Source organism: Fundulus heteroclitus, chromosome 6, assembly GCF_011125445.2.
Source record: "Fundulus heteroclitus isolate FHET01 chromosome 6, MU-UCD_Fhet_4.1, whole genome shotgun sequence".
NCBI lineage: Eukaryota > Metazoa > Chordata > Actinopteri > Cyprinodontiformes > Fundulidae > Fundulus > Fundulus heteroclitus.
Window position 1 is genome coordinate 13,132,021 of NC_046366.1, and position 20,002 is coordinate 13,152,022.

General features: G+C 42.2%; 1 protein-coding gene across 1 annotated transcript; it reads right to left on the reverse strand.

Moving 5' to 3' along the window:
* Positions 1-5,763: 5,763 nt before the first annotated feature.
* prkab2 (protein kinase, AMP-activated, beta 2 non-catalytic subunit) lies at positions 5,764-17,796 on the reverse strand. The gene is made up of 8 exons (XM_012874658.3): positions 17,656-17,796; positions 14,380-14,559; positions 14,086-14,243; positions 13,870-13,963; positions 9,685-9,799; positions 9,442-9,575; positions 9,262-9,330; positions 5,764-7,864 (listed from the first exon to the last, which is right to left on the reverse strand). Exons 2-8 carry the CDS (start codon positions 14,533-14,535, stop codon positions 7,787-7,789), a joined length of 804 nt encoding a protein of 267 aa, XP_012730112.1. The 5' UTR covers positions 14,536-14,559; positions 17,656-17,796; the 3' UTR covers positions 5,764-7,786.
* Between the last annotated feature and the right edge of the window lie 2,206 nt (positions 17,797-20,002).

The following is a 20,002-nucleotide window of genomic DNA, read 5'->3' on the forward strand; positions in this document are numbered from 1 at the left end:
TGTGAAAGGCACTGGTTGTTCAGTGCTCAATCCAAGCATGTTAATGGAAAGGTGTTTTTCCATTTAGACCAACCAATACTGTCATTGAGAAAAAATATTTGTAATATTCTGTATGTGCACAATTATAAGGAAAATTGTGTTGTTTTTTATGATAAATTTTATTATGGAACAATTAATTCAATTCAATTCAATTCAATTTTATTTATATAGCACCAAATCATGAAACATGTCATCTCAAGGCACTTTACAAAGTCAAGTTCAATCATATTATACAGATTGGGTCAGATTATACAGATTGGTCAAAAATGTCCTATAGAAGGAAACCAGTTGATTGCATCAAAGTCCCGACAAGCAGCATTCACTCCTGGGGAACCGTAGAGCCACAGGAAGAGTCATCTGCATTGTACATGGCTTTGCTGCAATCCCTCATACTGAGCAAGCATGAAGCGACAGTGGGAAGAAAAACCACCCATTAACGGGAAAAAAAACCTCCGGCAGAACCGGGCTCAGTATGAACGGTCATCTGCCTCGACCGACTGGGGTTACAGAAGACAGAACAGAGACACAACAAGAGAAACAAAAAAGCACAGAAGCACACATTGATCTAGTAATCTGTTCTACATTAGATGGTAGTAGCGGGTGAGCCGTCTTCTCTGGATGATGTCACAGTTAACAGAACGCCAGACCAGGTGTACCTACTATGAACAGAAAAGAGAGAGAACAGAAAGTTAAAGCAGAAATGACAACACATAATGCATAATTGAAGAACAGTAGAACTCAATATAGTGAGAAAATTAGATCCTGATATACTCCAGTAACCTAAGCCTATAGCAGTAAAACTATAAAGGTAGCTGAGAGTAACATGAGTCACTAGTTATAATTTTTGTCAAAAAGAAAAGTTTTAAGCCTAGTCTTAAAAGTAGACAGGGTGTCTGCCTCACGGACCAAAACTGGGAGTTGGTTCCACAGGAGAGGAGCCTGATAGCTAAAGGATCTGCCTCCCATTCTACTTTTAGAGACTCTAGGAACCACCAGCAGACCTGCAGTCTGAGAGCGAAGTGCTCTGTTAGGAACATACGGGGTAATCAGAGCTCTGATATATGATGGAGCTTGATTATGAAGGGCTTTATACGTTAGAAGAAGAATTTTAAATTCTATTCTTGATTTAACAGGAAGCCAATGAAGGGAAGCTAAAATTGGAGAAATATGATCCCTCTTGTTGATTTTCATCAGAACTCTTGCTGCAGCATTTTGGATCAGCTGAAGGCTTTGAACTGCATTTTGTGGAATTCCTGATAGTAAAGAATTACAATAGTCCAGCCTTGAAGTAACAAATGCATGGACCAGTTTTTCAGCATCACTCCTGGACAGAATGTTTCTAATTTTGGCGATATTCCGGAGGTGAAAAAAGGAAACTCTGGAAACCTGTTTAATATGGGATTTAAATGACATGTCTTGGTCAAAAATAACACCAAGATTTTTTACTTTATTACCAGAGGCCAGTTTAATGCCACCCAGATTAAGTGATTGGTTAAGAAGTTTATTTTTTGAGGACTCTGGCCCAAAGATTAAAACTTCGGTCTTGTCAGAATTTAGATGCAGGAAATTTAAAGTCATCCAGCTTTTGATGTCATCAAGACATGACTGCAGTCGAAGTAATTGATTGGATTCATCAGGATTTATGGATAAATATAACTGAGTATCATCAGCATAACAGTGGAAATTAATCCCATGCTGTCTGATAATTTTGCCTATCGGAAGCATATATATAGTAAAGAGAATTGGTCCAAGGACTGAACCCTGTGGTACTCCACAGGTGACCCTAGAGTTTGAGGAAGATTTATTATTAACATGAACAAATTGGAATCTGTCTGACAGATAAGATTTAAACCAGCCTAATGCTTTCCCCTTAATCCCTACAGTATGTTCAAGTCTTTGTAGGAGAATATTGTGATCAACTGTATCAAACGCAGCACTGAGATCTAACAGGACAAGTATAGACACAAGTCCATTATCTGAGGCCATGAGAATATCATTAGTGACCTTCACCAGAGCTGTTTCAGTGCTATGATGAGCTCTGAAGCCTGACTGAAACTCCTCAAGTAGGTCATTACTTTGTAAATGTTCACAAAGTTGATTAGCAACTACTTTCTCAAGAATTTTAGATAAGAAAAGAAGATTAGATATAGGTCTGTAATTTACTAACTCATCTTGATCAAGAGAAGGTTTCTTAAGTAAAGGTTTAATAACAGCTACTTTCAAAACCTGTGGTACATATCCATTTACTAAGGATAGATTAATCATGTCTAAAATAGTGCCACTGATCAAAGGGAATATGTCCTTAAACAACTTGGTTGGGATTGGGTCTAACATACAGGTAGAAGGTTTAGATGAAGCTAAAATTTTAGATAGCTCAGAAAGCTCTACTGCTTCTAAACAGTTCAAACACTGCGCAGATTCTAAAGATTCCTCCAATGCTGCCTCACTTACTGAGGACGAGGTAATCATGTTTGGGAGGATGCCAATTATTTTATTTTTAATGGCATCAATTTTATTTATGAAGAATCCCATAAAAGCATTACTACTGAGAGCTAAGGGAATGGATGGATCAACAGAGCTGTGGCTCTGGGTAAGTTTGGCAACTGTACTAAAGAGAAATCTAGGATTATTTTTATTCTCTTCAATTAATGATGAAAAATATGCTGCTCTAACTCTGCGGAGGGTCTTGTTATACAACAATAGTCTGTCCCTCCAGATTAAGTAGGATTCCTCTTGGTGTGTAGAGCGCCATTTTCTCTCCAATTTCCTAACATTGCGCTTCAAGGAACGCAGCTCTGAATTAAACCAAGGAGCCAGCTTCCTGTGAATAATCACCTTCTTTTTCAAGGGAGCTACATTGTCTAATGCAGAACGCAATGAGGAAGTCACATTGTTAGCAAAGGTATCGATTTGTGAATGGGAAGAAGCAGCAATGCTGCCATCTACAGGGCATTTTTGCAATACTGAGGATATTAAGAAGGGGACAGACTCTTTAAGTTTTGATACAGCATTATCCGATAAAAATCTACTATAATGGAACCCTCTTTTGGGGGTGGAGAATTCAGTTAGATTAAACTCAAATGTTATTAAAAAATGATCAGACAGGACAGGGTTGTGAGGAAATACTGTTAATTCTTCACAATCAATGCCATATGTCAGCACAAGGTCTAAAGTATGGAGCCGAGAGTGCGTCGGTTCATGCACATTTTGAGCAAAACCAATTGAATCTAGGATAGTTTTAAAGGCTACACTAAGGTTATCACATTCTGTGTCAACATGGATGTTAAAATCACCCACTATAATAACCTTATCAGTATTTAACACCAAATCAGATAAGAAATCTGACAACTCATCCAAAAACTGAGTGTAAGGGCCTGGTGGACGATACAAAACAACAAACAGAAGAGGTTTTATTGCTTTGCAGTTTGGATGAGGGAAACTGAGGGTTAAATGTTCAAAAGAACTGTAATTATTAGTTGGCCTGGGACTAATTAATAAATCAGACTGAAAGATAGTTGCCACTCCTCCTCCTCTTCCCACAGATCTGGGAATGTGGAAATTTGAATAACTGGAGGGGGTTGACTCATTTATACTAACGTAGTCCTCTTGTAGCCAGGTTTCTGTGAGACAAAACAAATCAATCTGATTATCAGAAATTAATTCATTAACTAACAAAGTCTTTGGAGGGAGAGACCTTATATTTAATAGACCACATTTTATTATTTTATTTTTAGGTTCAAGGTGAACCATATTGATTTTTATTAGGTTTTTATGATTTGTTCCTTTTAGATCAGTTTTTGATCTGTTAAGTTTTGGCCGTGGGAAAGACACCGTCTCAATAGGATAATGGGTGGGTAACAGTACAGAAGCTGCAGAGAGGTGTGTTAAACTACGGATCTGCTTCCTGGTCTGGACCCTGGGTTGTCAGCATTTAGGAGAACTAATAAATCCGGCCAGATTCCTAGAAAGAAGAGCTGCACCATCCAAAGTGGGATGAATGCCGTCTCTCCTGATCAGACCAGGTTTTCCCCAGAAAGTTCGCCAGTTATCAATATAGCCCACGTCGTTTTCTGGACACCACCTAGACAACCAGCGGTTGAATGATGACATGCGGCTAAACATGTCATCACTGGTCAGATCAGGCAGGGGACCAGAGAAAATTACGGAGTCCGACATAGTTTTAGCAAACTCACAAACCGAAGCAACACCAACTTTGGTGACCTCTGATCGGCGTGACCGGGTGTCATTACCGCCAGCGTGAATAACAATTTTGCGGTATTTACGCTTATCCTTAGCCAGTAGTTTTAGGTAGGATTCTATGTCGCCTGTTCTGGCCCCTGGTAGGCATTTAACTATGGTCCCTGGTTTCTTTAGTGCCACATTTCTCATTATGGAGCTGCCAATAATTAAGGTTGGCTCCTCGGCGAGATTGTCGCTCAGAGGGGAACATTTATTAGAAACGCAGATGGGTTGGTGGTGATCTGGGGTCTGTAATCTAGAGCTATGCTTCCTACGAACCGTCACCCAGCCAGCCTGGTTACCAGGCTGCTCGGGTGCTACTGCTTTAGGTTCGCTACGTGAAGTTACTCTATGCGGCTCCGCGCTAGCAAAAGAGCGGCTATCAGCTGGTTTTTCAACAGCACGGAGCCGGGTCTCCAATTCTGACACCCTCGCCTCCAAAGCTACAAAAACACTACATTTATTACATGTACCATCATCACTAAAGGAGGCAGAGGAATAACTGAACATCTGACACAGAGAGCAGCAGATAGGAGACTTAGTCAGACACGGAGAAGCCATTATGAGGCTAAGGCTTGGCTAGCGCTAGGCTAAAGCTAGGCTAACGCCCTATTATCACGCCAAAGAACAAACCGTGTGAAACACGAGGAGTTCCCAAACGTGATGAGCAGCCACAGACAATGTTTTAAAAGTGCTTATGTTTGGAAACAGATGTTACAGCAAAGAGGTTTAAAGATAAAAAGCGAGAGAGCCTGGAGCAAAGCTCCGTCGTTCACACAGCAACAACAGGAAGTGACAGAATACGCCTTACCGCAAACAGGAAGTCCGCCTTCCTTACAGCACAAAATCAAAATTGTTAATCATCCTGAATATTTAGGATAGCAAAAGACAGGTTTTAGCTTTCCAAAGTGAATAACTGTGAATGAAGGTGCACATTTACTATGCAAATGATGACAAAAACTTAAAAAACATGTCCTGTTCTTTTTCGCAGGTCTCATAAACCTTCAATTAATGGAGTCTTAGTTTCTTGATCTGTTGTTGAGCCACTTCCCAGATACTATTTCAACCTGTGCACTGAGTGATAGACCTAAACCTTAAATGAAGCCCATCTAGGGCAGAAAACCTTTTTTTATTTTTTAAATATTGGTTTTGTTATTATATTTTTCTCTGCATTTAGCCCAGTTTTAAATCAACTCTATTTAATGCTGCAAACCAGAATAATCCCAGAAGCTTTTAGACGGTAACAAAAAGTGTGGTTAAGACGCCACTGACCCTGTGCAGATTGGAGAAAATAACTACAAAATACCTGGAAGCAAGTAAAGTTCTGTTTTCTGCAGAAGTGATCCACCCACCATCCCCTCACAGTGTCACTCAGTTGACACCGGGATACAAATATAAGATACTGAGTCCAGTTTGTTCAGTTCAACAAACTATGACCTAAAGAACATCAGTTTAAAAACAAAAAGACAAAAAACAGAGACGGGATTAGGAGTGTCCTGTCTTTATTTGCAATGCTCACAAAAGGGCTGCAAAAAATATTCAAGTTTTGGTTTTAGCTTTAAAACTCTACTTTCATGGCACTTAACCTCGTTGATTCTCTAAGCCTTCTAAACTTGGATGAAAACACTGAGAATGCTTTCGGCTTACGATGGGAACACTGACAGGATCTAAGAGTCACTTTTTTTTTATATGTGCCGATGATTAATTAAGCCCCCCCCCCCCAAAAAAAAAAAAAAAAAAAACAGCACGGCAAGTACAAACACTTCAATATTTTTTACAGATCTTCAACACACAGGTGACTAAAATGTACATTTCCATCTATGGCAGCTATTCCTTATCACAGCCCTGTTAGTTCATGTGGTGATCAGTTTCTGAAGGTGTCCCTTCAGGCTGTAGAAATGAAAATTAGAGGCCTGTTGAAATCTTTCCTCAACCTGCAACGCATACATTCATATTTCATATACCAAACTATTCATCAAACTTAAAAACAACAACATTTAATCATAGAAGCGACGGGGCCAGGGCTATGTGATGCTGCATAGTTAAACTCTTATATCAACACTCCTGCTCACAGGATGGTAAAGTGCTCACAATCTCCAGTCTCCTTAAAGGCAACAACAGAAACTGAACACAGAGGATTCATCAACATTCTCTACGAGTTTTCCTGTCGAAGCAGCCCTGGAGGTTTGCAGAAGTATTCATATCGCTTATACTTTTCCACATTTTGTCAACCACATGTATGCAGCTATTGCGTCGGGATTCAGTGCATAATTGAGAAAGGATAGTAAGAAATGCTTTTGAAAAGTCTATTCCAAACAAAATTTTAAAGGGTGGCGTTTAACCCCCCTCCCCCTTTACTTTGATACCCCTGAATGAAATCCTGTATAACCAACTGTGTTCAGAAGTCACCTAGTTGATGAACTTGTGTGTAATTTAATCTCAGTATAATGGTGTGCTGGAGGACTTCAGTGAAGAAACGACCTCACGAAGACCAGGGAGCATGGGAGTCGTAGGGAAGTTTAAAGCAAGGGTTCGGTGACATTACATCCCAAGCTTTGAATAAACTCACAGAGGATCAGCTAACGAGATGAAACCTAATGCCAGATACAAAGAAATGGCTGTTCACCTAAACTAACAGGGCAAGAAAGGAAAGGAGCTAATGGGCTCTTGGTAACTTGCCTGAAGGTTTAGAGATTCTGGTTGGTCAACCGCTTAAAATCCCACCAAAATTCATTAAAGTTTGTGGTTCCAAATAAAAAAAAAAAAGAAAAGTTCAAGGAATATGCATACTTTTGCAACACAGAAGGACCCTTTTTTTTTTTTTTTTTTTTTTTTGCTAAACTGAAATTGATTCTTTGTCTTCAGGTCAGCTCAGTTGATGAAAGCAGTCTACAAAGCTGGACGTTGTGCCTCCAGCTCTGAAAGCTGCTATAATGGAACATTATTGCACTTCAAAGTGAAAACATCCAAAAGAGTCTGTCAACGGAGGTCACACTTCGTTCTGCATGCAGGAAAGGGAGGGGGGGGGGGGGGGGGGGACAAATGTAACCGAGTCGGATAAAGCATGTAAAAGGTAACAGCTCTGAAGCTGAAGTGCATCAGTAACATCCAACATCCCACCACAGCTCATTCACCGATCATTTACCACACAACGGTTACACATGACTTTTCTTTTTTTTTTTTTTTTTGCAAATATACATGAACAACAATCACAACACGCAGCAGCTGATTCAGTCTCATTTGTAGCCGTTGGGTGTTAAAGCCACAGTACGGTAATCTCTCCCTGAAACACACTTCTCCTACTTTTGTACAGAGCCCTATGTAGACAGAAGTGCAGCCTCCACTCAGAGCAGCCCGTGTTAAAATTGCTTGTAAACGTGTTTCCCTGCATGATTCGGCCAAACGTGACGAGGAACCAGCAAAAGCAGCCGGATTCAAACGCGCTCCTCTTTCTAAAAAAAAAACAAAAGAAAAGAAAGGAGCACTGTGGAGGGAGATGAGCAGCAGCTTAGATGGGCTTGTAAAGCAAAGACGTGACGTATTTCTTCTTGTATCGGTGCGTAGCGCTCAGCACCATTACGCCGTCCTGCACACGGGAGGAAAACACAATATCATGTGAGACTGAAGACAAGTAAGGATAACTGGATTTCATATAGTAGCAATAATGACAAAAAGGCACAAAAAATAAATCAGTTTAAAAAAAAAATCATAAACGGTGCCTGGCAAATGCCTCTTTTTTTTTTTACACGTGGTCACCCTGCAACCAAAAACTTTCTAAGATTGTGTTTTATGTGATAAACCAAAAAAACTGTACCGTATATTCGTAAAATGAAAGACAAATTGTGTATGGTTTTCATTTTGCAAATAAATATTTGAATCTGTGCAAGCATTTTGTAATTAACTCCCTTTATCCGGATACCCATAAAAAACTTTGCACCCAATTGTCTTCAGTGGTATAGTAATATATAGATAATAGGCAGCCCTGTAAAGCTGAAAGAGAAATCAGACAATAGGAACATGAACATACCATCCCCAGCTGTGGCGTGCATGATGCTGCACAAATATATTGGATCGCTATCACAATGTCAATCTGGGCAACACTGAAAAGGCCATGGACTCCTTGGATGCCATTGTTGGTAGAATATTACATTTCAAGTGTTATGCATGCGAATGATCCATGCCAGTAATACAGCTAGACCACTGGAAAAGCTTTCAACCCACTCAACACCAACACTAATATCTATATTTAGTGGATGAGATGCTTCAGCTCAGAAATGGTACTAGGCGGGTTGGTTGATCATAACTGATAGAGTCGTCACAATATTCAGCAAACAATGTCAGGAAATCATAATGATTCTGTTTTTCTTTAGTGGGGTAAGGTAAGCTGGGCAGAGTAGAAATGAAGGTGGATGGAGCTAAATACAGGACAATCCTGGATGAAAACCTGTTAGAGGCTGCAAAACAGAGGCGGAGGTTCACCGTCCAGCAGGAGAACAATAAACATCCAGCTAGAGCTTCGGTTTCCATCAAAGCCCCTTCATGTTAGAGCGGCCTGCTCAAACCAGAAAGGTTTGAGCAGGTGAAAGGTTTGAAAGGTGAAAGGTGAAAGGTTTGAAAGGTGAGAAGATGGGATGGACATCTTCTCACAGACTTGCAGTTAACGAGGTGCTTCTGCTAGATATCGACTCGGGAAGGCTAAATACAAATGCCCGCCGCACTTTTCAGATTTGTGTTTGTTTAAAAACCTTTTAAAACCCTGGATATTTTTGCTTCCAGTTCACGGTTGTGTGGCAGATTTTGTTGGTCTATCACGTAAAAATCCCAATAAAACACATCAGAGCTTTGGGTTGAACTTCCAAGCCAAACTACGTGTAATTTTAAACAATCAGAACGGGAAAAAAAAACTGCTCACGGATTATTTGAGAGAACGCCTTCAGTGGGAACAGCTCTGAGTGTAAGATATCTTGTTTATAGTAGACCTACCTTTATCGAAAGAGCATAAAGGTGATTAAGCATGACGTGGTTGGGTTCAGGCAGCAGGGCAGGATCACACTGAAGGAGACCGAGGAAGAAAGTCACCGGTTAAAAAGCTGCAACCGGTACGTATTCAACGGGAAAGCTACATTCGGAGAGGCGGGAACGAGGCCCGCTGGAGGAACTGACCGATACGTTGGTGTCTTTGTTGAGAATAACTTGAAGCAGGTGAGGAGGGAGGATGGGCGGGGCTTTGAAGTGCTCTTGCGGTCTAAAGCTGTACTGCTCCTGGCCGTAAGGTCCTGGAGGGGAGCTGGACAGGTCTGGGAGTTTGTTTGGCACACAGACACACAAGAGCAAATCCAATGTCATCTGGACTTTAACTGTGAATGAGAGGAGGAAGCGGCGGCCGCAACCCGGCGCGGGTTTTACCTGACGTGTCGGAGCACTCCAGAGAGTCCACCTGCAGGGCGTCAAACACCTCAAAGTCGGACTTCTTCACCGTGATCAGGTTGTTGATGGTGCCAAGCTGGCTCGTTACCACCGGCTGCAACACAGAAACGCCATGAAGCAGTTTTTGTCCGTCCCGATTCAGGATCGAGCTAAACCGGTTCTGATAGCAGCACTGAGAAAGCCAGAACCAGAGATGCATGGAAAGCACCGGGTTTGTTGTGGCGGGGGGGGAATCAGATGCGCCGTGGTCAGTGGTTAGAGGCCCAGTCAGTAACCAGAACATCGATTGTGGGGTCAATAAATCAGCACAGGACAATCAGTACAGTGAGGACACATCATCATGCAGTTATCCGCTGCTAAGGTAACAAGCCTTAAATGTGTTCTTTTACCGCAACAGCAAGCATAATATGCAATTGGGAATCTTTGAAATAAACTATTTTAGAAATATTTGTCACTCAGAGATTTAATTTGTTTTTTACTCCTAAGTTGGTCACCATGTCTCATTAGTAAACCCTGACGTCCTGCTTCCCCGACACACACACACACACACACCTAGCCGCTCTTCAATATGGGAAAGAAGAGAGAACATGCCGCTCCGGCAAGGTTTGTGTTGATCCTCACAACCTGGGGGCTAGGCCAGAATAAGATCGCCATTTGCCTAAACCTGTCCACGTCTACAGTCAGAGTGACAATTAAAGAGTTGTAAGTAAATGGTCTAGTGACAAAAGAGCTCGAGCAAAGACCCAAATGTTTCTTGCCATCACGCACAGAGAAAAACGACGATAAGGGAGCTCATCAAGCTTCTACGACAACCGTTAGAGGCCAGCTACATGGCAAATTAGTATTTTCAAGGCATAGCATATACTTCTGTGCAGCCATCACAAAAATAAATGTGGAACTTCCTTAAAACTTAATGGTGTGGTCAGATGGGGCTAAGAAGCGCCAGACATGCAATGTGAAGCAAGGATCTTTTTTTTTTTTAATGAAAGTCAGCTCATAAGGCAGGGTGGAGGACCTTTAAGGGACGTTTGATACGTTGGTCGGGCATGTTTTGTCAAGTTATCATATAATCTTATCGGACTTTTCGGATTACAAGTCACACTTTTTTTCCATAGTTTGGCTGATCGTGCGACTCCTAGTCAGGTGAGACGTTTACATCAACTTTAAACATGTTGTTAAATGTTAATTCATACTGACCAGCATGAACCAAGGAGTAAAAATTACCGTCTATAGCCGCAAGAGGACGGTTTAGGCTTGTGACAACTATATGCTGCTCCTGTACCACTTCAAAATGAATTAAAACATTTAAGTTATAGACAACAAAGGCTGTTTCTGTATGCCTTCATGTAGCGGAGCGTTGGGTGGCGCAGCTTAAAGGGGTCCCAGACCACGACAGAACCCTGTCACTGCGCTGTCCGCCAAGCTAATGACAGCCGGCGTTAGCGTATGCTGTCTGACGCATGTTCAAGGCCTTTGCTCTGAAACGTCTGTGTCGTGCTGTTAGCTTAGCATGTAGCACCGTTACGCTCACGGTCTAATTTCAGCGTAATTTTGACAACTTTCAGCATAACGGGCCGTTACATTGCTGAATAAAACCATGCCGGTTAGAGTTGCTGACTTGTTATGCTAATAGGGGGTTTTCAGCTGACGTCACGCTCACGTGACTACTCAGCGCGTCCGCCATATTGGGTGGCAGTCGTTTCGCACCGTTGACCTGCATTGTATGACGCCTTAGGCAGTATTGGAAGTGAACAATGGGGAAAACGTGTTTAATGGTTGGTTGCACGGCCCGTGGAGGTGGAGAACAACGCTCTTTCTATCGCCTACCAGCCGTAATAGTGAATCAGTGTGAAAAAAAAAAACAGCTGTCTGAACACTGTCACCTATGGCTGACACGGATATCCAGGTCCGATTTGGACGGTGTTAAGCTGGAATACGCCAGAGTCTGCGGTGCTCACTTTGTCACAGGTAATTAACTGTTAAGTATTTAAAACATAAGAAGAATATATTAATAATAGGGCTTGGGCGTTATGACTTTCCGCAGCTGTCGTGTTGACTGCCTCCGCCGCCTCTACTGCCTATTACTACCGCATACTGTACTCCCTCTCTCAGCCGTGTTTTAATTTGATTAATTTCACCTTAACTTGATTTCAACCATGGTAAACCGTTGCTGTATTGTGGGCTGTAACAGCGCAACACATGATCGCCATGGGAAAAACATAGAAACAGATTAATTTTCCACCGCTTTCCTGCCTGGAGGCGCAACCACGGAGAACAACTGTTAGCGATAACAAAGAGTCGTCGGCTCGCTTGGATCGCGGCTGTAAGTCGACCGAACATAACTTTCCACAGTATCCCGATGTCAATGAGAGTGTGTTCTAAACGTTTGAAACACATAGCAGCAAGTTAAAAGTACATTACATGCGCGAGTGGTTGTTAGCGCTAACGGTTAGCATGCGCCAGAGCCGGCTGAGCGCAGCTTACCTTTGAACGAGTTACAGAGAAAAAGAGATCGTCGGCTCGCTTGGATCGCGGCTGTAAGACCGAACATAACTTTCCACAGTATCCCGATGTCAATGAGAGTGTGTTCTAAACGTTTGAAACACATAGCAGCAAGTTAAAAGTACATTACATGCGCGAGTGGTTGTTAGCACTGGCGGTTAGCAGCTACTAAACTAGCATGGGCCAGAGCCCGTCTGAACGCAGCTTACCTTTGAACGAGTTGCTGTGTTCCCACTGTTTGCTGGCTTTATGATCTGCAGCTCCTACCGGCGCCAATACGGTAAATACAACTTAATTTTGCACTGGTCATTGTTCTGCTTAAATAATTAAAGCCGCGAGCGGCGTCGATCGGCCTTGCAGCCAAGCGCCTTCGCGCACCGCCCGCCGCCGGCGGGCGGTGCAACACATTTGCGTCGGATTGTTTACATTTTTACCATCTTATTAAAACTCACCCGTCCACGTATGATGGCGATTTCCTTGATGTACATAACCAGATGTGAACTGGTTGTGAGCCTCTAGATCCTTGTAAGCTCTCATTTCCTCAAGAGTGTGCAGAGGGTTTTCACCGAACACCAGGTAATGCACTATGTCGCCGTGCTCTACATTTGGCCGATCATCTGGATTACGGCTAAACAAGGCACCGTGGAGGGCATACGGGTCCATATGGTCGATCACGGAACATTTCCTCAGATATACGTCCTTATCTGGTCGCTCTAGCGTGCTGGCGTACTTATCCATTCGCGATACGATAATACGTGTAAGACAACTAGAGATAAGGAAGTGTGCCACCCAATATGGCGGACCGGAAGTTGGCCAGTGACGTCAGTGAAAACACCCTATTGACGCTATTCAATGTTTTTCAGCCTGTCGAGGGTGCAACTGTGTAAATGAATAAGTTGCTTTACCAGATTACATGTCAGTTTTTAGTCTTCGGTTTTATGAAATAAATTTCTAAATAAATGCGACTTATAGTCCGAAAAATAAGGTTTTGTTATTATTATTTTATTATTGGCTGTTGGAAGCATCCCACGTGGTTCTGCCAAACAGAGAATGCGAGGCGCGCTGTCCTAAGGGTTTAATTTCACATTCCTATTTCTCTACACAGATGGCTTTGTCCCGCTGGGTTAGGTGACAGCGTTGGGCAGTCAAACGTGTGGAGGTCAGAAAACAAAGGCAGCGACCCTGGACACCTGTCTCTGTTTGCCTTTCTCAGCTGATTAGAAGAGGTTCAACATTGTTTGTGTCCAGGCATTATGGATTTTCCCTCGTCCTGTTTGGCTTTGTGCTCTCCCCTAACCGACCAGAACAACCCCTAACTGGGCTCCTCATGGGGATAATATATTCTGCATAGTGCTGGAGTCATGAGTCAGACCATCTTTTGCATGTAAATGAGGGAAAACAAGATGACGAAAACCTCCAAAGGAACCGGCAGCTGTTCATCTTATAAAACATGGAGAACATTTCTTTGCCCTCTTCCTTGGTACGGACAAACAAGCGTTGTCTTTGGACAGTCCGAGATTATTTTTTTTCCCTTTCGTATCTCTGATCAGTTTTTAGATGCAAAGTCAGCAACTCGGTCTAATGAAAAAGTGAAAACTTGCAGAAGAGAAAAATGCGCAGCATGTTAGCAGGACAGGAGCAAAGAAAGCAACGTTGCTGTACCTCAGAGGGATCATGGAGCCACTGTCCATCTACAAAAAACTTGTACTGGTGCTCTCCTTCAGGCAGGTCCAGAATGGCTACAAAGTCATTGTGGCTTTAAAGACGGAGAAGAAGAGGACAAATAGGAGCGTCAGCGCCGCACCCATAGGTGAATATAATCTACACATGGCTCTGATGCCAAAAATGAGACATCTAAAGCTAATCAGCCCTCTTCACCTCTTATTTAGGGGGATCTTGTTGCTCCAGTTGTTGAAGGAACCCGCTATATAGACATCTTTACCCCCTCCAGCCCAGCGAATAACCGTGGGTCGGGCCTGGGGACCGGTTTTAACCAGGTCCTCCAGGTCTGGGGTGAATTCTTTCTCTCCTGAAGTCTACGAACAAATCAAAAGTACAAAAACGTCTGGACACTGTGCTGCTGTCAAGGGATAGTTTGAAATCTGAGACATGATTATTTCTTAAAAAAGAAATAAAAAAGAAAAGAATCTGAACACACTGCTGGGTCCATACCTTGGACTCAGGTCCACGCATGTTGAAGACGTTGGGGTCATCTGTGCTATCCACCATCTTGCCGCTGGACTCCTGGTCCTTGTGGCTGCCACTGCTGTCGGAGCGATGGGCTTTCCCATGGCGGTCTGCGGACACTCTGTCGCTTGTGTTGCCCATGGTGCCTCACTGCTCTGCGTGCCACTGGGAAAACAGCAGCTTTTATTTCAGCACAAAGTCCGAGAACTCAGATTTTTACAACAATCCAGCCTTAGAGAGACTATTCTCGCATTATAGCTTAATGTGGGAATATTAGTATTCTGAGATAAAACATTTCAGTTATCTTACAATATGACTGTTTTGTCTTATGGTTCACATAGGGCTGGACGATAATTCAATAACATATCGATCGATAGACGATCGATATGTTATTGATGATAGAAAAAAAGATCAATAAAAAGTTCAATAGAAGGACAGTTTTCCTTTCCTTTTGCATTTTAGCCATGTAGGTTAATAATATAGTCATTATATCCTCCCAACCAATCACAACCCAGACCCAGGAAGGCTGTCACCAAGCTCCGCCCCTTTTCAAAGAGTTCAGAAAGCACGCGTTCTTTTTTCTTTTTCAAAAACTTGCAGTTTTGGTAAAAAGTTGGTAGAATAAAGGTTTGAGTTTGAATTCAGTGTTTGTGTGTTCTGTATCTAAAAATAGGTCGCTAAGCAACAGCATAAAATGGCCAGAGTTGCACTTAAAATATATGTTTTCAATTGGTTGATAATTATCGATACCAATCAATATGATTTAAATTTTATCGATAAACTTTTTTTTCCTACATCATCCAGCCCTTGGTTCACATACACCTCTTCACTTCTTAGGAACACGGGTATGACTTCACTTTACATGCATGGTCTAAGAAGAAAGTGATGGTATACATTTCTTAAAAATATACACGTACAACAATGCAAGATTACAACGGAAACACATAGTACTCAGCAATCAAAGTAAGACGTGTATTCCAATAAGCCGGTGAGTGCTATAATTTCTCCATTAAAGCTATTTTGCAAGGAGTGGAAAAGCTATAACGCCACTGTAGTCATCCGGCGCCGTCTCTCTAGGTTTTATTCGGTGATCTAATATGCCCTGGGGTGGTTTTGGCTTTGGAAACCATTGCTGCCTTTGCGCTCGTCACACAAATCCTCTGTGGTAATGATCAACACGGTAGTTATGTGGCATCATCCTGTGGAAACAGCTCTATGCCTTTGAGGATGAGCAGCACATTGGTGCTCATTATGTGTGTGGAGGACAAACATCACAGGTTATTATGACCTTGATAGAAAAAAAAGAAAAACACAGCATTATGACATTAACAAAATACATTTTTAAGAAAAACAAAAATGACTTTTTTTTCTTTTTTTACAATAAAGCATTATCTTTTTATACTCATGGACAGACAGATGGACGGATGGATTGATTTCCCTATAATTTAAGAGTTTGGATTTATCGTGACAACGCTATGATCCAATTAATGATGTCAGAAAACCCCAAAAACTGACTGTGCTATTCCAGGAGAGCACCAATCATCTAGCCACCACTGAGGTTTGAAGAGTGGTGACGTTGTAGTTAGAGAGCTGGAAAGTTCCTGGTTTGACTCCCGCAGATTGACACTTTGGGTCCCTGAGCAAGACCCTTAGCCCCAGACTGCTCCCCAGATGCCGCTCAGTGGCGGCCCACTGCTCCCCAAGGGATGGGTTACATGCAGAGGATGAATTTCACTGGAATGTAAAGTTGCAATGACAATACAGAAGATTATAATCATTTAGATTATTATAAATGTAGTAATCTCATTTAATGCCATTACTGGGTGCAGTTTAGTGATCACACTTCTTTGTGTAACTGGTGTCCTGAAGAAGTTCACTTCAAAGTATTTTCTTTTTTGGAGAAAGTTTGTGAAGGTGCGACTGCAGTGACATACACTCAGAGCAACACAGTTCCCTAAAAAGACTGAAAAAGAAGTTGTATATATTTATTATTACTTGTTATTATTGTCATCATAATAAATATGACAGAGTATGGTGATTAAATTTCAATTCTATAATGCCTGCCCACCCCATGTATGTATGTATCAACATTGTGGTTTGTAACAATATTCTTTTTATTTAACGCATGGACTTAAGCAACAATATAGATATAAATCCCTGCTGAATATAGAAAGGGTTTTAAAGGGGCGTATCTGTATTATTATTTTGCTTGTTTTTTGTTGGACCAGACAGTCCCTAGATCTCCAAAGCTGGTATAGACGTGCGGCGATCACAGCAGCAACGGGTCATTCGACAAAGTATTACCACATTGTGTATTTTTAGATTTTATTTCGCCCCTGATTTCACAATCACGAGCAGCTTCGGCCTGGACTGTGACGTTGAAATCCAAACTGCAGAACAATAAAGTGTGCGATGGTTAAATGGGGAAACCAGAAACAGCTTGTTTGGATACTTTTGCAATGCATTTTTTTTTTAAATATTTATTCTCACTTTTACCATATTAAAATAAGTTGTTGCAAATCCATTTTCCCCATGCACGTTTTACAGACTTGATGAGGAGCAATCCCAAACTACTGACTTTTAGCTGCACCAGCAGTCAGGGGACCATTGTTCATCACATTACCTTACAGGTGTGTGGCCAGCTAGCTCACTGTAGAAGCTGGAGGTGTAACTTACAAAGTGGGAGATCACAGATGTGGGAGCAGACAGGCTGCAGCTCTGAGGAATGTGATGGCAGCAGCTGACAAGTACAGACAGCTTCCTGGCCGCCGCTTCACACTCGGGCGGAAACGCCCACATCTTATCGCGATAGGCTTAGCAGCTCAGCAGAACACGTTTAAGGTTCTTACGGAGAAACCCAGACACATAAAGGCAGGTTACCGAGGCACAAACACCGTGAGCTGTCTGTGAACCTTAACGCGTCTGAGCGGATCCCACAGCAGACCAGCCGTTCACCCAAAACAGACACATTCCCACACAGCGCCCGCCACCGACACCTCCATCGGAGCCCAGATCAACAGATTCAATTCACCGATCCGGATCGGAAAGTTGGAGGAAACCTCCCATCTTGGCGGCTGTGGCCTGTGTAGTCTCAGCTGTGAGCTTCTCTCCCCCCCGGCGACAGAGTATTTTTAGCTGCAGTCAAAGGCAGCGAGCTAGCCGCCGCTGTCAACACGCAGACAACTGGCTTTAAAGGTGAAATGACACCTTAACCATGGCAACAAGCCGCGCAGCCGCCCGCAGCGGAACTCAGACACTCACCGACACCAGCTGCTGTTCCTCGGTTCTGCTGGAGGGGAATCTGCTCCTGTTTCGCTCCGGTTAAATCGCCATCCACAACTGCTGCGAAGCTGTTCTGCCGTGCCCCCCTCCCCCTGTTGTCGTTCCGACTACGGGTAGCGCTTAGGACAATAAAGGAGCCCGACGGCTAACCAATCAGAAGCGAGTAAGCGTACGGCGTCATCGGCGGAAGCGCATTTTAATGAGGAAGTACGCAGCGCCGGGCTACAAGTTTAGCGAGCCTTTAAGGTTTCTCCAAACGTTCAAGCATTTCAGAATGACTTAAAATATCTCTACGCCTCGATTGAGATACTGGAAAAAATAATTCTGCCTTAAAGTTTTCAGAAATATTATCACTATATAAGAGCTAAACCCCAGTGTTTTTTCTGTTTGTTTGTTTTAATTTTCCTTCCGTTTCTTAACAGCTGTTTTGGATTACATCAAGTTTACGTGTACTTATATTGTTTGAATTTGTATTTTGAAATTGTTCAATAAATAATAAAAAAAAGAAGTTTAGGGAGCCCGCTAGGAGCATGCCAGAATGATTTAAATACACTGTTTTGGCAGATGGCCAATCACACTGAGCCTGGTTCTTCTGCTGGAGGTTTCGTCCTGTTAGTTTCTCTTTCCACTGTCGTTAAATGCATGTGAGGAATGGGGGATTGCTTCAAGTCAACCATACTGCAAGAGATTAGCAGATTACAGAGACTGAACTGCAAAATTGGTTGCCATGGAAATTACAGATAAACGGACTCTGGAGGCACAGAGTCTGACATTCTTGGATTGGACAGAATGACTGTTTAGGGGAAAATGTGTCAGCAAGGACACGTCTGCATTACAGCATGATCTTCTCCACCAATGTGATGAACAGAACGCTGATATTATACTGTTACACACCTCTGAATGGGTGGACACATGCTTCCTATTTAATGTCTGTGTATAGGAGAACAAACGGGGTTCTCAGGCCCCGGCTGCGTTGTGTTGTTATGAGAATCCTGTACTGAAGCTGTAAACATCCCTCTGCCTTTTAGATTAAATTTGGTAAAATATAGTTATGATTTGAAGAGTCTTTTTATTACTACAGAAGTCTATGATAGAAACACCACATTATCAGATAAAAGAACCTGGGGCAACCGCAAATAGGTCCGTTATTTAACAATACAATGCAGGCAACAGTCCTCTCTCACCACATGCTCATCCAGGGGGAGTAAATGCTGCAAGTGAATGACTCCATGCTATGGGATTCCTTAAATAGAAAAGTTTTTTTAACCAATCTGCCTGCATGATTCTATACCAGGGGTCACAACCTTTTTGAAACTGAGAGCTACTTCATTGGTATTGTGTCATGGGCAACCAGTACTGACCTGTGAACTAGAAGAGGCTGAGTTCATCTTAACTTTATGTAAAATAAACACATTTTTCATGCTTTGTTATAGATCTTGTCATTTTAAAATCTATATAAATGCAAGTGTGAACAAAACAGGAAGAGTAATGGAATAACATAGAGTTTTAGATCCAGCTCACTGGTGGATTGTGCTTTTTTTAGAATAGGCTTCAGAGCACCACATGTGGTCCTCGGGGGCTACTTGGTGCCCAGCAGGCACCATGTTGGTGACCCCTGGCAGGGCCGGATTATCCATAAGGGCCAGTGCCCAGGGGCACCAACCATGGGGGGCACCACATGACACATGCTTTAAAAATATATTTTTCATAAATTGTTTTATTATTTACTTGAAATTGTTGAAAGACCATGCATTATTCATTTTGTGAACACTGATGTCACAATAATAATAAATGATAAATAAATCAAGATTTTTTTGATTTCAACATTTTAAAATGAGATATTTGAATATTGCTCACTGCTCATATGCCTACATGTAGTTGTGTAAGTTAGTAAATAGTAAATTACATTACAGAAATCCCCTTGATTATGTCTGATGTTTTTGACCGGAGGACAGCACGGGTAGGGGGGGGGGGGGGGTGAGGTATAGTGCCCAGGGGCACCACATTGTCTTAATACGGGCCTGCCCATGGTCTATACAATTGACTTTGAGATGATGTGTTGTGAACTGACGCTATCTCTACAAACAGAATTTAATTGAACTGATTAAGAATTTGGAAAAGAGATGTGCCTTAAACCTGTTTCATACTAGAAAAGTTCAGTAAAAGCAATGAATTTCAGAAGTTTAATTTATGTGTGTCATTATGGAAATCAGGGCCCTTTCTCCATAGAGTATATATATTCTCTCTGTACATACATACTTCCCTGGGTGCCCCAGCTTCCACAGCCCGAAAGCATGTACATTCTCCTTATGTGTGTGTGTGTGTG